This window comes from Haliotis rufescens, unplaced genomic scaffold (assembly GCF_023055435.1).
Source record: "Haliotis rufescens isolate VD_foot unplaced genomic scaffold, xgHalRufe1.0.p SCAF_15, whole genome shotgun sequence".
Lineage (NCBI taxonomy): Eukaryota > Metazoa > Mollusca > Gastropoda > Lepetellida > Haliotidae > Haliotis > Haliotis rufescens.
This window is the reverse complement of record NW_025963835.1, coordinates 5,731,598-5,748,485: the sequence shown is the minus strand read 5'-3', so window position 1 is coordinate 5,748,485 and position 16,888 is coordinate 5,731,598. Positions and strand designations below refer to the sequence as shown.

The window sequence follows — 16,888 nt, the reverse complement described above, 5'->3', positions numbered from 1 at the left end:
GTAGTGGTGGTTGTAGTAGCGATGGTAGTAGTAGGAGTAGTAGTAGCATCATTGGTGGTAGTGGTGGTTGTAGTAGCGATGGTAGTAGTAGGAGTAGTAGTAGCATCATTGGTGGTAGTGGTGGTTGTAGTAGCGATGGTAGTAGTAGGAGTAGTAGTAGCATCATTGGTGGTAGTGGTGGTTTTAGTAGCGATGGTAGTAGTAGGAGTAGTAGTAGCATCATTGGTGGTAGTTGTGGTTTTAGTAGCTATGGTAGTAGTAGGAGTAGTAGTAGCATCATTGGTGGTAGTTGTGGTTTTAGTAGCGATGGTAGTAGTAGGAGTAGTAGTAGCATCATTGGTGGTAGTGGTGGTTGTAGTAGCGATGGTAGTAGTAGGAGTAGTAGTAGCATCATTGGTGGTAGTGGTGGTTTTAGTAGCGATGGTAGTAGTAGGAGTAGTAGTAGCATCATTGGTGGTAGTGGTGGTTTTAGTAGCGATGGTAGTAGTAGGAGTAGTAGTAGCATCATTGGTGGTAGTGGTGGTTGTAGTAGCGATGGTACTAGTAGTAGTAGCAGTAGTAGTAGTAGTGATGATGGTGTGGTGGTGGTAGTAGTAGTAGTGGTGATGGTGGCGGTAGTAGTGGTGGTGGTAGTAGTAGTTGTAATAGTAGCGAGTAATTGTTGTATCAGTTAATGACATCTCAGTACAAATCGTACATGGTGTTTAAGTAGCCGTAGAAGAAGTACGAGCAGAAGTTAATATATCTGTAGGTGAAGTCGTGCAGGGAAAGAGTGGTGATCATGGTACCGATATCAGTGGTCGTTACAGCGCTGGAAGAAAACAACACAATAAATAAATAAAGGAACCCTGGATGTAACGTTGCTTGTCATGTGAACAACTGCCTTCATTACACTGCTTTAGTTACACCTTCATTCTTCAGCCTTTCTCACTGTCCGACTTCGCTTAGTCCAAAGTTGATTTATGATCTTCTGTGTATCTAATTTCTATTGATTAACGTGACTGTAGCGTTGTACAGTTTGGATAATTAACCTCTGTCTAGAAAGAAGCGGATCCTTACTTTATTGATATTGGGATTGAAATAATCAGTTATTGCAGTTGACATCACTCATACGTTACTTGTCAAATAAAGATTGCACGTAAACATGAACACGCATAGGGGTTGTTAATAAGAGAAATCTCACCTCTGATGCAAATCATGCTTATTTCGCCTTGATATGCAATTTATCACCTGTGATTCTCTTCATCATGGGAACGACGATGTCTTGTTACAGGTGTTACTGGCATCACCCCTTGTCTATTGATCATCAATGCAAAGAAAAATGCAATTGACTATGTCATCATTGTAAATGAACATGTAATTAACGGTATCTTCAGTGCAATCAATCAGATATTTGAAAACCCACTACGAACATTTCATTGTCGCAAAGCCCAAGGCGATTACACTGAAATTGTTTATTCTTAAATGATCGAAAATGAACGAAGTTATCCGAAGGGAAGCGCCACCTGTTGTCGAGTTTGGATTAAATTAGACAGGGGTAATTAACGGCGTTAAAGTATCCTATTTATGTTTTGTTTTCGAACGTGAATACTGTTGTCAGTCTCAAACGACGACATAGATGAGCTTGTATCGTTGATCAACTCGGATGTGCACCAGATGGCTTCGCAGTCAAACATATTTCAACTTGTCATCATTAGGCGAAAGTTTTATAATAATGCGGAGTCTTCAGAGCGTGATTCCTGTCTCATCCTTTATATTTACCCATCAGGGGAAACGTTAAACGCGGGTTGATTTAGCGCAAATACATTTTCTAACGACCGAGTACCCTAAACCTACGCGGTAATTACGTCCCGATATTGTTGAATTACCCCAACTAAACAATATTTGGCAATAAAACCGTGTCAAAGCGCTACGCCTCGCCTGGTATATTTGGGGTACTGAAGCCAAGAAGACAATAAAAGCCATAATTTTCGAAAATCTTTCTACGCAACACCCATAATGCAACAGTAGGTGCGAACCAATTATATAATGGTGTTATTGAGAAAAACAAATTAAGGTGTTAAATTCTCTACTCGCCTGCCCCTTTATTCAACATGACAGCCTTTCAACTAAAAAAACACTAAATCATAATTTCTTCCAAATTTCCAGTTTATAAATATCCCCATAAAACTATTCATATTCGAGCGATTACCCAGGTTCAAATGGAAAAGCCATTTATATACATAACTTTAGACTTCAACAAATCGCATAATGCTCCCATGTACTTAACAGCCCTCCGTACACTTTACCCTTTCGCCAAACAAATCTATGGAAGCCTTGACCCGTAAATATTCGGAGAATGTTATCACTCGTCAAGATGGTTCCTACTATAAGGGCTGTTAATCCTGTTCTCGTTTTATTGACACGCCGTCTTTCTATGAAAGGATAGCATCATTTAAGCTCTGATTATTATGCTGCACTCTGATGACACATGAGTGACTTACTGACACATGGTGGAGCCGAGAAGCTCCCTAATAAGGAGAAATGGGGTTCCACCTCACTGCACATGTCACAACATAGTGAAAAGAAGTCAGATATTTATATCGTATGCTTAGGGTTGATAAGATGATTCTCCTGAACATACCGTGATACTGTGGGGTGATAAAATCGAAATCATGTTTGTTTGACGTAACGTGTACACGAAGAAATGAAATTAAATATACAAGCCAGTGACTCCTGATACTAAATCTAATTGTGGATATGGTAATCCTAATGTAACACCTCATTTAAATAAAATTTTACTGTACATTTGGAGTATATTGAAACGGGATAACAGTTTTGATGTTACTCAAAGTTAGGCCACGTTTTCCTGACACCAGTTAACATGTGCCATGGACTAACCTCATATATACTGTACACTGGACAGTATGTGAGCGAATCTCTGGATCATTATATATTTTTTAAATGAATGGTCATCAAAAAGTTTTTACAAACTTAAATAAATAATCACATTATTTTACAGATAACACAGCTGAAGATCGACCATAATCCGTTCGCTAAAGGCTTTCGAGACACAGGAGGAGGAAAAAGAGAGAAAAAGTAAGAAAAGAAATGGACATAGCATGTCTCCCTGTCGTGACCCTGTCAATCAAAAATCTGCTTCTGTCAATTTCACTTGTGGATCTTTGTGGTTTGGTATTAGCGGTAATTTTCTTGCAAAGGCGATCATTCAGTTTAAACGTTCATCGTATGAATTGGCTCTGATTTAGTTCATGGCTGTAGTCTAATTTGATTTTACGATCGGTCCGCAGTTCTCGCGTGTGTCACCTTACGCATTAGAGGGGGATAATTTAAACACAAGTTCTAAAATTTAGCTAGTCCGTAACCCTAATAATATTTCCCAATTTCTATCGTTGGTGAATGGTTGGAGATGCGTAATTGTCAACAACGTCTAGTGTTCGTGTTAGGGGGGTTATATTTGCGCAAATGAACGCCATTCATTGCTAACAGGCTGGGCACGAGGCCCGGAAAAGGCGTAATGAATTGCGAGCTATCTTCTTACAACGTGTCAGGACCATAAGACGATTACTAAAGAAACTCAAGGATCAATTGCTGGCCGTTACCAAAACGATCCGAGCTTTAAAACAATTATCTAAATTGAGAATGGCCGTGCAAACCGCATCTTTAGTAGTATAACCTTCACGGGAAAGCAGACAATTCAACACCAGTAGGTTTCAAATGAAGTTGATAGCTGAGAGCCGCGACCTGTCTAAACAATTTTATAAGGTTATCATTTTCTGTAGGATGATTGCACCCCTCCTGTGCTCTAACAATGATCTGACCCCCGTCCGGAAATACCCCTATACTGCTGGAGTGGGGAGCTATTTGGTTAGGAGGATGTAATTCTGTTGGCTTTACAAAACCTGTTTTGTTCCGTGGTAGGATAATAAGATTCGTGGTTACACTGAAACGAAGATCTTTCCGATTGCACTTTATTAAATTTGCAATCAGGCCTATTGTCCACGACCTCGGATAGGAGGCAAATTCCTTTAGCTTCATCTTTGACTGCTCTGTTTTGACTGAATTTACTATTGTTAAGCCTTTTACGTCTGTACCATTCTTGTATGACTAAATACATTAGCGTGTTATTGGAAATTAAATTAGTTCTTACAGGTTCAATTTAAAGCGTTTCAAGTGAAATATTGATATTGCTGCATAGGATTGGTTCGTTCGTTATATATATTGCTGGCGGTGTTTTTAGGATTGTGTCAATTTGTTGATATTGGATGTTTGTCCCCATTACCCACAAGTAAGTAATACTATACTATCGAGCCAATACGTCAGTTTCCCATGAGCTGAAGACAATTATTTCACACCAACAATTCCTAACCCATCATAGCATCATATCAACAGCAAACTATAACAAGGCAACCAACCGTAGAACCAATTACTTAATTCTCCAATACCTCATACCATCAACCATCAACACCGCCCAGCTTTAACCCATCGAGCCTCCATCACATAAAAGGCGACGGAGGAAGCCTGGTGGTTGAGGCGTTCACTTCTCAGGCCGAAGTTCCGGGTTTGATTGCACACATGATACAATGAGTGAAGCTCATTTCTAGTGTCCCCCTCTGTCATATTGTTGGAATGTTGCTAAAAACGAGGAAAAACAATACTCGCTCACTCACTCACTCAATTAACACACATATCACTGCCAAACCTTTACCCATAAGATCACCAAGCTACATATCGTTAGTTCAACCCGCCACACAACCAACACTTAGGATACCACCAGCTCATAACTTCTCCATTCAACAATTCTACCAACCGATGAACCTAACTCACCGCCTTTCTCCAGCGATTATGTATTTCTTCAATTGTTCCTTGATATAATGTTATTTGACACGTTGGTTTACAGTTTTTCTATTTCTAGAAGACTACTCCTGGGAAGCTCACAAAGCACCTCCGGCGTACACAGCGAGCAGAAACCGGAAGTAATTCACAATGGCAGTGATGACGAAGAAGCCGAAAACGAGGTTATCGTTGTCGTGGAGACTGACGATATGGCAGCGCCCGTAATAGCAACAGAAGGCCGTGTGTCACCGGAAATGTTACCAGGTACTACTGACGTTATGTCTGAAGTTAACGTCGTTGGCGTTGTTGTGGTCCTTTGCCTTTTTATGGATACAGTAACGTGCTTTTGTCTCCTTTTAAATGTGCCAATGTTGGGGGTAGCTTCAGAAACAACAGGGACCAATAATGGGCACAAATGCGCATTCATTCATATAATTTTTACAGCTATTTGTGCCAAATGGAATCTGTTTCGGAGATAACCAAGACTAGTTATCCTCTTGCATTGATATTATATGTCTTTCAATTGTGTTTTTGTTTAATCGTTTTTGTTTGCCTCACCGTCAAATGTCGTTCCGTGTTTCAGAGTCCAAAACTTCCGAGTCGGCAGACTTCAAGAATTCCGTTTCCGTTGATGTTCCACCGGACCCAAAGATCGACAAAGATCATTCTGAAGTTCAAGGTGAAGTTCAAGGTGAAAGTCAAGTTGAAGATCAGGGTCATGATAGTGAAACATCAGCCGTTAATGTCACCGATGACAAGGCCAAATGTACAGATGACGAAGGCGAGGAAGAGATTGATGTCAGTGACGATAGAGATTCCGCTCAGTACCACAATGTCTCACATTCAGAGGATGACGCTTCGTCCAACAACGACCATTTACGCACGGAACCTGTGACGGACGACGAAGGTCGAGATGAAGCCAAGGACGAACTAAGTTCAAGGCCGGATTACCGAACATCTGACACTGAAAAGCGTTCAGATGGTGAGAGATCAGACTCGGACAGTGAACATGTGAAAGAAATGGTTGTTGAACGTGAGAAGTCCTTCTTCAAAGAGCACACTAGTCCCCCGAACGTGACAGTGATTCAGCCATCTGTGTCTCACCCAATGTTCCCTTATCTCTGCCCATCGGGTTACCCCTCATCCACATCGGGCCTGCATTACCCAATCAACCCTGTGCTATTCAACACATCATCCTTATCCCACGGGTCTCTTCCGGTATCCCTTCTCCATCACTCGGGTCACAACATGTCCCCAATTCCAACCTCCCATCTCCATGGCCCGGGGATTGGGTCGTCTAACCACTTGGGGGGTTCTCACGGCCTCCTCCAGAACTCCAACCTCCTCCCCCAAGGATACCCCTCCCTGGGCCTTCCCGGGACGTCGCTGTCCCACCTCGCAGGATCTCACCACCTCAGTTCTCTTTTCGCTTCTCGAAGCGCGGGCCACAGATTCAACCCCTACGCAATACCCCTGACAAAGACCACCATGGCCTCTGCAGGGTCCCCCATCACCTCACCTTGTGCTCCCCTGGGGGGTGGGGAACCATCTTCTCGGGGCATCACCCATTCAGTATCATCAATGTGTCAAAGTCCACCCTCAAGGAAAAGTCCACTCCAAAGCATAGCAGTGACTCACGCCAATCCTCACAGTGAACTGAAAAGCATAGAAAAAATGCTGAATGGTCTTGATAGAAGGCAGGCACATCGCGAATCGGACCTCCGGCTAGACAAATAGCGCAGCCTGCTCAGTACTTGTGACTTTTATTGACGGGTATGCCAATGTAGAGAAACAGGAATTGTGAACAGTTTATCTACAAATGAGATTGACCTTCTCAAATTCGAAATGGCCAAAATATGTATATGTGCACGTGAACTGATGACGTCATCATTATATGTGAAGTGAAATTGACACTGCCATGTGTAGTATTGTGCTGAATGTCGACATTCAAATTTGTCGAAATGACGTCATGTGGTTGTTGCTATGACACGGACGACACATAGTTTAAACTCTGTTCTTTTTTCTTCAATCTAAAATTTGACATGAAAATCGTTTTTGCTGTTGTAGAACAATTTGTGATTGGGCAAATGTGCAAAAGACAAATCTGTGATGCTTGCGACTTGGTCATGACGGAAATGACCGGACACTGACGGAATTGGCCGAGTTTATTCGACAGGTCGCTAATAAATGTTTTGATCTCTGTGGCCGAAAGTAGATTAGTTTAGAAGCAAACTACTGTTTCCAACAGCGGCAACTGAATCTGTTCTGTTGACATATTGTCAAAAACAGACTTTGCCATAGTGTTAGTTAGAACCTTTGGCGTATTTTTTTCAAATATAGTGCTGTGTAATTATGGTAACATTGGCACAAAGAGGGGATCATTAAAATGAAAGCAGGGCTTCTATAATCGCTCCATTAAATGTTCCGATCAACTTTTAGCCTTTTTTAAAAGGAATTATTGAGTACACGTTGGGTTCATCCTGTCTGTAACGCTATTAGCTATAATTAGTCAGTAACACTGCCAGAACAAATGCCCAATGACAGAAATAATCCCCTGTGTCTTCCTCAAAGACCAAGTAAGGCTTGTTATCCTTCCAATATTTTCCAGTGTTATCAATGTTCCAGTTTGGCAATTGTTCTGGAAATTATATGACTTTATTTTTATTCAAAGTGCCCGTTTACGAATATTCATTGTGATCTGATTTTGTATTTCCAAATTTAGAACTGGGAAAACATTAGGGATAACTGCATTTATTATTTTGAATAGTTCAGTGTTTTCTCGTACTCTCAGTGTTCTCCAGATGTCCAAACGTGTCAATATAACGTCATTACACTATCCATAAATTGACACTCAGTATTTGGTTTGATAAAATCCATATTCGATATAGTACTCGATGAATCCTATACCGCCAACTGGGCGGAATGTGTATGTATGAAAGGCTACTATTTATTTGATATGTTATGTATGGATAAAGTGACTATCTCTCGTATCTACGGGAGTCGTGTCATCAGTTCTCATCAGTTGACCACTGGACCGAGTCAGTTAAACGCACGTTCTGTCGCATAGAATGTTAGACCCATAGAACCAGACGTTGCAGCGATGGAAATAAATTATAGGCATAACCAAGCATTACAGTCGATTGGAATCAGTACATGTCATTTAGTATATTCTTGATATTGCTGTTTCCGTGATTCAGGTATATGCTTCTTTAAGTGTATGCTCCATTGAGGTATATGCTTCTTTAAGTGTATGCTCCATTGAGGTATATGCTTCTTTAAGTGTATGCTCCATTGAGGTATATGCTTCTTTAAGTGTATGCTCCATTTAGGTATACGCTTCTTTAAGTGTATGCTCCATTTAGGTATATGCTTCATTTAAGTGTATGCTCCATTCAGGTATATGCTTCATTAGGTGTATGGCTATACCAATGGATCGATCCTGCAGTTATAAAATGTTACTAGTATTTATTCCGAGGGACATATTTAACAATTATGGACAAACGGACCTAAAAATGCACATATTATCAGACATTATATAAGTGGTCAACAATGATATTTATGACACGACCCCCAAGGCGGATAATGTTTTCCAAGATCTCCAATATCTATGATCCCGTAGTTATCAAAGCGACTCCTTCTTAAGTATGGCAACACCCTAAAATACAACGTCTTTTCAGATTATCCTGAATGTTTAATGAAGATGAGTAAATGGTATTAGATTTTTTATGAACTGGCCGCCAAGGCAAACCAGCTGAACATTGTTAATTAACTAAGGGCTCTATTAACTAATTTGAAAAATATTTACAAAGAGGTGTGTGCTATCCTTAAGAAATTAAGGACGAGGTTAACCTGCCAAAGGGATCCGCAAAATGAACTCTATGTTGTAGTTCGACTGCAGAATGTGTGTAAATACCGTAATGAATGTAAAGTACATCTTGATTAAAGTCAAACGAACTGAGTAACCAAATACGATATTTTCTGTTTTTATTCAATATTTAACAGCTTTCTCGTCAAATCTCGCGTGATTGGGTGTCAGATATTTTGCTTCATAATCCTTCATTAGCTCTGGCCAGTAATTCATTGTTTTCCGACACCTGATCAATTTCACTCCCGTGGGATATTTTCCTATGAACTGTGTAAACACTTCCCGTGTACATAACACGTGGTGAAATTGATTAACCATGTCGATTGCAATTGAAGATTTGACATCGTCATTTGTCACCGGAATGACGATTTCGTTAGTTGGACATTGGCCTGAAGTGGAACATGGTTTTATGATTTAGAATATGGTCATGAGGGATAAGGTTAATAAACGACATAAATAAGAAATTACCGTATTAATGTAACATTTTGACTTTGACTAATAACCGATGTCCCCGAAATTATGTGATGTATATTTCCACGCATATTGGGACATTTAGGGATAAACAGTAAAGTAATTTAACAGATGGTCATTTGTAGACAGCAAGCTGAAAGATCGGAACTGATATTCATGACACGGAAAGCATGAAGCCAGTGTCATGTAAATCCTCTGAACGGCTATACGGCAAGGACGTCAATTTAGAGATTGTTCTGGTTACTTGCTGAAATGCATTGTATGTTACCGGCGTATTGAACCCGTACCCGTAACCAGTTTGAAAGGGTTGGCACTTATCAAACACTACCTGATCCACTTGTAGCGAGATTAAGCTAATGAATACTTCACAATAATACAACTACGGATGACAAAGGCATTTCTAAGCGTTATCTCATTGAAGGACCTCGACATTTACTTTTCAAGTCTATTTAGGCGGAGCGGAGCGCTTATTATGTCGAATACGGCACGTACCTAAAATGCATGCGACTTCGGTATCGCACAGCCAATATGTTTTACTCGGTATCGCCGGTCAAGGAAGTGTGATGAAGGGCAGAATACTCATATACATGTACATGTATTGGTACTTCATCCAAATCGGATCAGCCTCCGTAGCTTTATGATGTAGGCCATCGATTTATGAGATCAAAACGATGTTACACCCAACTCACTCACTCACTCACACATCTTATCCTGTAGCTGTCCGTATGTTTCTGTTGGTATAGTACTTCAATGTGCGAGTTCATGCATTTAAGTTCGTGACCATCTCGTGTGATCGCTCAACTGTGAGTTGCTGTATTACTTTTCCAAGGAACTTGAGACCGTACTCCCTTACAAGTAGGGACGCATTGTCTGTTGCGTTTGTTTGTTTGTTTGTTTGTTTACTGTTTTACACCACAGCTCTACCCTTCTCACGGCGGCCTGGAAATAATCGAATCCTGGAGAGTGGTTGATATTATGACAACCGATTCACGCCCTCGGTGGGTCTGTATTGACATGAATCAAACTTCGTGGGAAGCCAATTCGCTTGACCTAAGTACCCCTTTAACAGTTTTGACAGTCTTGGCTATGATGTTAGTCACTTTGCGAAAACGGCCCGGAGTCGGTGACCTCTAACATTGTAGTCTCCACCGCGGACAAGGTATATCACATGAGTATTTAATACTCGTAACTCTTCAGTAATAAAGTGGGGTATCCTAGTTAAAGCGTTCGCTTTAAGGACCTGGTTAGATTCCTAAGATTGGAATAATGTGCAAAACCCATTTCTGGTGTCCCCAGTCGAGATACTGCTGGAATATTGCGAACTGCGGTGTAAAGCCATACTCACTTACTCGTATAGTAAGTCTGCGCCACGACCGGATGGTCTAAAGTCGAAAAGGTGTAATTATCGCCTGAAATAAAATAGATACAATGTTCCTATGTAGGTAGTGTAATGATTGATTGCAAGATCGACCTAGGCAATAGAGTTGACACAGCTGGAGGATAATGTTATTTGAATGACCTTTTTCAAAATTGCACGGTCTGTTAAATGTTCCAGCGCCTAGTTTCTCTTTCAAACATTGATTAAAAAGAAAGGGAAAATGATATTTGTTCAGTTCTGGTCACACCTTCAAACCTGTGATTGTCTGTCTGACATAACCATACATTATATTGTTTGATTGTTAAAGGGTTAAAGTATTTTCCACTTAAACGATGGATACCCACGTCATTTCTAGCATTAAACATCGCCTTCAGTATATATGTGATATAAATTGATTCAAAGCTCAAGCTACATTTTTTAATTTAGCTTCTGTAGATATTCCTTAAAAAATCAGGGTTTTAAGAGTTATAAACATTTTATGAAGATAATTTTAATGAAGGCATCTACCATTTTCACAAACCATCTCTATCAAATGTACATGACACAATCTGAAAGCTTTGGATGAACGCGCAGCTTAGATAACTGAGTGCACATGTTCTGACAAAAGTAAATAATTTTGTTTAAAGATATACGAGACTTGATTTAAAATGGACAAAAACTGCTTTTAAAAAAAGCCAAACAATTTCAGGTGGATGTCCGAATTTCCAAGCATAGCACCGAGTTCATCCCACATAAAATGCACGTTTTTCACGTATTGCAAAGCATGCGGCTCTCAGTCAGCTGATGATGTTAATTTCAAGCCAGCGGGCCTGTCTATCAATCTCGCTTCAGACCCGGCGTGGGGAATCGGGGAGTCGCAACAAATTCTCGCAGTAAACATTTACTCAACGTTCGGCGTCGAGCAAACGGCGACAGCATAGAAACCAGTCTATCTCACAGTCGGGCTCGCAATCTTTTCTTCTTGGGCAAATTTGTACAATTGAAATAGTTCATATTGGTTCATAAGTGCTCGCTGACTAGTCCAGCATGAGCGGAAGTGAGAATGCTGTGGTTTGCTGTGATTGAGTGACAGTTTTGAAGCTTGATGTACATTTCACGACGCTCATATCGCTAACACGTGATTCAGGACAATACGTTGGATACAGAGCAGCCTGGACGTGATTTCGCCTGTATTCGACTGTTTGTGGCGATGAGCGCGTTGGATATGTTGTGTGCGCCTATGCGTGTGTTATAGTGACATAACGCAGATAATCCTAACAATGTCATTAATATTAAATATTATAAAGTACATCCGCATTTAGATGTTTATGATCAACAGTATGAAGTAGGGCTTCTTTAAAGGGGTTGATATTACCGGGAAGTATTTGGTGCGTAAAACGTGTTATGCTCATTGCGGGTAGGGAGATGCATTGTCAACCATATGTATGTACATTATTGCATAACTGAGCGAAAATTTTCATCTTCGTTTCGTTTAAGAGGCACCTTTTACACTGTTTCTCAATATACGTTTAATTTGCATTAAGTCGATGCTCATATACCCCAACCCTGTTTGTCGAGGCCTTGTTCAAATCGAAGTTAATACACAATTCGAACTTTATATTTCAATGCAAATATCAACCCTTACACTCTTTTTAATTTAGACACAAAGGGTGTCTCCTTAGTCGACTTAACTCTGACATACACCACAGGCTCTCTGAAGTAGAGTTTTAAACACAAACTAAAAAAACTGAAAACAAGCCATTGTTGTATTCTTCACCATTATTTAGGGGGTTGAATTTCTTAAAAAATCAGTCATTTAACCAGTTCATCGAAAAACGATAAAAATTGGGCAATGTTCTGAAGATCTTTGTAAACACGAGTCATATTTGCTTTTCTCCCCATTATTGATATTAACACGTGTTTTTCCCTTCTTGAGGCGTTATAATATTTCTTGAATATTATTTTTCTAATATCATGTTTTTACAGGCGTTGAATATTATCTTGCTTTTAGCATAATTTCTACCCGGGCACGCTCCGTTCGCCCCTTTAAGCGCATAATCTAAACATAATTATGCAGATGTTCACATTAGGCCGTCAATTACGTGTCAGACTGGCAGCTTGTCTATTTCAACAGTGCTCCATATCAACCGCCATTGCTGAAATGGATGCGGGTCACGTGATGCACTTAGGACCCGTATGTGCGCTCATTATTGCGCATCGACCGTAGATCTTACGTGCTATTGGTCCCTTTATCAGTAGTCAATATTACTCATATTTCAAAATATAGGTTAGACCCCGAATAAATCTGTGAATAAGGCTACTTTTCTCATGCTGAACCCTCATGTCAATATCATTTTCACTTTAAACGTAAAAGAAATAGCATCAGATTAGCAACTCGACATATGACATAAATCAGCTACACTGCATGTACATTCATGAATTTAATCACACAGAATTACGCAACTATTTTTTCAGAAATAATCCAATCCACAGCAATCTAAACACAATGTATAATGCACATTGATAGATACCACACCTCAGTGTGGCTCAAAATCAGCTAATGAAATATGCATGCATAATTTAACACTGAGGACATTGCAATTAACACACGCTTTTATAAATACATCTAAACCCAGAATAATAAGATTTATTGTAAGAATCAATTACAAAGGTAATGTTTATGTCGAATAAGTCAATTAACTGACAGTTTATAAGAAGATTCAAGATTCAACAGGATAATATATACCAGGATGTTACCTCGATTTAATTGTTTTAATTGAATGCAAATTCACCAGACACACACTGCAATGCACATTTCACGTCGATAATTTTCAAAAAACATTACGGGTTCACGGTTCGTATATTTTTGGAAAAGGCATACTGCGTACATACATGCATGCCTACAAAGTTGCAGCATGTAACGAAATATCGACCTGGGAAAAGCCGAGCTATTTTAATTACTGTTCGACTGAAAATCGAAGTTTGGATGTAACGAAGTGATGTTGAATTGCCTTGGTTACATTGTGAAATTGAATATTGTGTCGCAGTCAACAATATATTTAATATCACGACACTCTACATATAATCGAGTCTGCTGTCGCAGAACAATGACATCACAAACGAGCCTGGGTGCGGTTTTACAAAGCGATCTTAGCGCTAAGGTGATCGTAACTCCCATTCTTTAACATAGACTTACGACAGTCGAATCGCTAAGGTTTCTTTGTACAACGGCACCCAGGTCTACAAATGAACCACCAGACTTTCCTTATTCGGGTCTTACGGCGAGCAAGGATACTTGTCACGATGTCATGGTCTGATTGCGATGTTGTAAACCATTCCGCCTCGCTCGCTTGCTTGTTCACGAGACGTGCAATATTCTTGCAATGTGTGTTTAAGCAACCATGGCGACTGTACATCTGACACCGCGCGCAATGGGAGTCAATCTATTTGTTGAAATGGCGAACGATACAAAATACAGCATTATTGATTACGTCTGCATGTATATATCTCTATGATATACATAACTATAAATACATGCGGAATATGCAACGAACGCCCAAAACAACGTAAACTGCAGGGGAAAAGAAAGTACACGCCCATGTTTGATGGTGGTTGAAAATGAAATAAACAAGAACTAGTTATTCGATGGTGATGTATTTGATACTGGTTTCACAGTTGTGTTTTGGAATTAAGTTTGCGGTGTTTCGGCGACTGTTTTCAGACAAGTAACGTTTTGATAACGTTTATAATGTTTGGTTAAATCCAATTTTGAAGTGAATGCTTTCTTTTGCCAGGCAGTTTATAATCAATATGGTTTAAAAAGCGACTTATACAAAATTATGTGTAGCATAAGTAGAATGCTTATCACGCGCTCTACAGTATTGTTGACACAGTGCAATGATTATTGTTGATGAAATGTAGGCGGAATTGTTGACGGAATATTTAGCGACGTCACAGCTTTTAATTTTTTGATGTCACGTTGACCTTGTCAGCCTAAGGATATCGTTTTCAATACAGAAGTGGCTCTTTTTTTGTGATACATATCACATGTCACTGCTCAAGTTGAGGATAGTTTAACACTGTGTAACACAACAGCTGACGGCGTGACCTAAACAGAGGAAAACAAGTTCAAGGTCGGCGTTAACCGAGAAGTGGTGAGACAGCCCACGCAGTCCACATAAAACATTCATTAATATACACTCAGCCTCTTGATGGTGAAACTAGATAGCAAGTTTATCATATATGTCATCTTATGATATGACAACATTTTGCAACTTGCATAGGGCATATGTGTGTGCCATTATCCCTTGTGGTCTATACATATATATTACGTATACTTGATTACACTGCATTAATTAACTTAATATACTGGTAATGTTTTAATACACTGGCATCCGGGTTAGAATTGATCTTCGGCGACCCATGTTTGTGGTAAGAGGCGACTAACGGGATCCTGTGGTCAGGCTGACTTTCCTGATGCATATATAATCGTATCACAATGGCGTAGATCGATGCTGGTGATGTCAATCACTGGATTGTCTTTCCAGATTTGATAATAGTTAGAATATTGCTACGTGCGGCGTTAAACAAAAACAAAACGAAAACTTAAATTTGAGATTCACTATTTACGGTTATGTGAACTTTACAACTTCGTCTTCTGTATCTCTAGATTCTTTGTGTGTGACATGTCTTCCACTGTCTACGGTAAGGTGTGCACAGCAAATACAACGAATCACTTGCTGAACTTTCAATTCCAGTGTAAATACTTGTTAGCCAATCACATCGATAGCGTACATGACAACAATCTGAAAAACGACTGACAATGTATGCTTAGATTTACAACTTAGTACATACTATAATATATATATATATATATATATATATATATATATATATATATATATATATATATATATATATATATATATATATATATATATAATCTGCATAATCAAAACGCCCTTAACAGACGCAGAGCATGTACGAATCCGGCGCTTATTCTCTCCTGTATATAGCAATACATGCAATATGTTCTACTCTTTAGGTATACATTTCTGTGAAATATACATTGATATTCTAACTGTTCAATTTGTCAGGTCGCGATAACATTCATTGGACACAGATCTCTGTCATAAAACTAACTGCCCCAAGCATTATTCCTTTTGAGCAGTCAGCCATATTCTTAAACGCCAGCTAGTGCCATTGTTTTGACATGGTAGAAATATATATACAATACTAAATGTTCATGTTATCAATAATTTCACAGAACGTTTAGTGTAAATTTAATAAAAAATGGTAATGTCGAATGCATATTCATAAAATAAGGGTACTTCGTGAACATGTTTTCGTTTGAACGCATATGTGTAAATGCAGCTAATTACGCGCACGCTTGCAGTCAGATACGAACCAGCGCACATGCACTTACCTGTAAAGTATTTGACGCATGAACATAGAATACATCACACGTTATTAACGTGAATATATTCATTTTTATTAACATTTCGTTAATTTTATTCCAATTCTGTTGTAATATTTTGCTTAATATCATGTAATAGGAATAAAAATTGTATTTAGATACATACATAACTGGGTGTTTTTCTATATATGTGATATGTACGACGCCCAGATGTGTTCAGATCACTTTCTCGAAAGGGTCCCTGGAAATATTCTTAGTGCTCAGATCACCTTGTAGAACGGGTCCCTGGAAATATTCTTAGTGTTCAGATCACCTTGTAGAACGGGTCCCTGGAAATATTCTGAGTGTTCAGATCACTTTCTCGAAAGGGTCCCTGGAAATATTCTTAGTGCTCAGATCACCTTGTAGAACGAGACCCTGGAAATATTTTCAGTGCCAAGATCAGTTTGAAGAACGGGTCCCTGGTGGCATTCTTAGTGCTATGATCGCTTTGTAGGACTTGACTCAGGTCACTAAGTTTCGCGAACACCTGGTGTCTTTGTGTTTGGAATCTTGTCTGTTTTTTTGTTGTTGTTCTGTTGCGACATATTAACGAAACTATTTCTTTTGTGTGTTTTTTGCATTTCGTGACTAACATGCTTCTACAATCTTCAATCTTTCTGTGACTTAAAGTCAACAAAGTTTTACTGAAACCCCGTCGTCCTAATGTTTGAAGAATAGTTAAAGAAATAGGCAAAGTCTAAAGATTTTGTTTTTTTGCTGTATAACGCCGCACTCAGCTAGATTCCAGCTATATAAGGGCGGTCTGTAAATAATCGACACTGGACCAGACAATCCAGTGATCGACATCATGAGCATCTAGCTACACAATTTGGATAAGATAACTTGCAAGTCAGCGAGCCTGACCACCCGATCCCGTTAGTCGCCTCATTCGCACGGCAAG

General features: G+C 39.5%; 1 protein-coding gene across 4 annotated transcripts in view; it reads left to right on the top strand.

The window, feature by feature from the left end:
• LOC124135001 (T-box transcription factor TBX2-like) overlaps nucleotides 1–8,803 on the top strand; it is a 91,508-nt gene extending 82,705 nt beyond the window's left edge. For 2 of the 4 annotated variants that reach the window (XM_046500152.2, XM_046500151.2), the window contains 3 exons: nucleotides 3,002–3,078; nucleotides 4,901–5,100; nucleotides 5,420–8,803. In XM_046500152.2, coding sequence (XP_046356108.2) covers nucleotides 3,002–3,078; nucleotides 4,901–5,100; nucleotides 5,420–6,573 — 1,431 coding nt within the window. In that variant the 3' untranslated portion in view covers nucleotides 6,574–8,803. The remainder of the gene's footprint in view (nucleotides 1–3,001; nucleotides 3,079–4,900; nucleotides 5,101–5,419) is intronic. The other 2 variants (XR_007221010.1, XM_046500153.2) reach the window with 2 other exon arrangements.
• The last annotated feature ends 8,085 nt before the right edge of the window (nucleotides 8,804–16,888 follow it).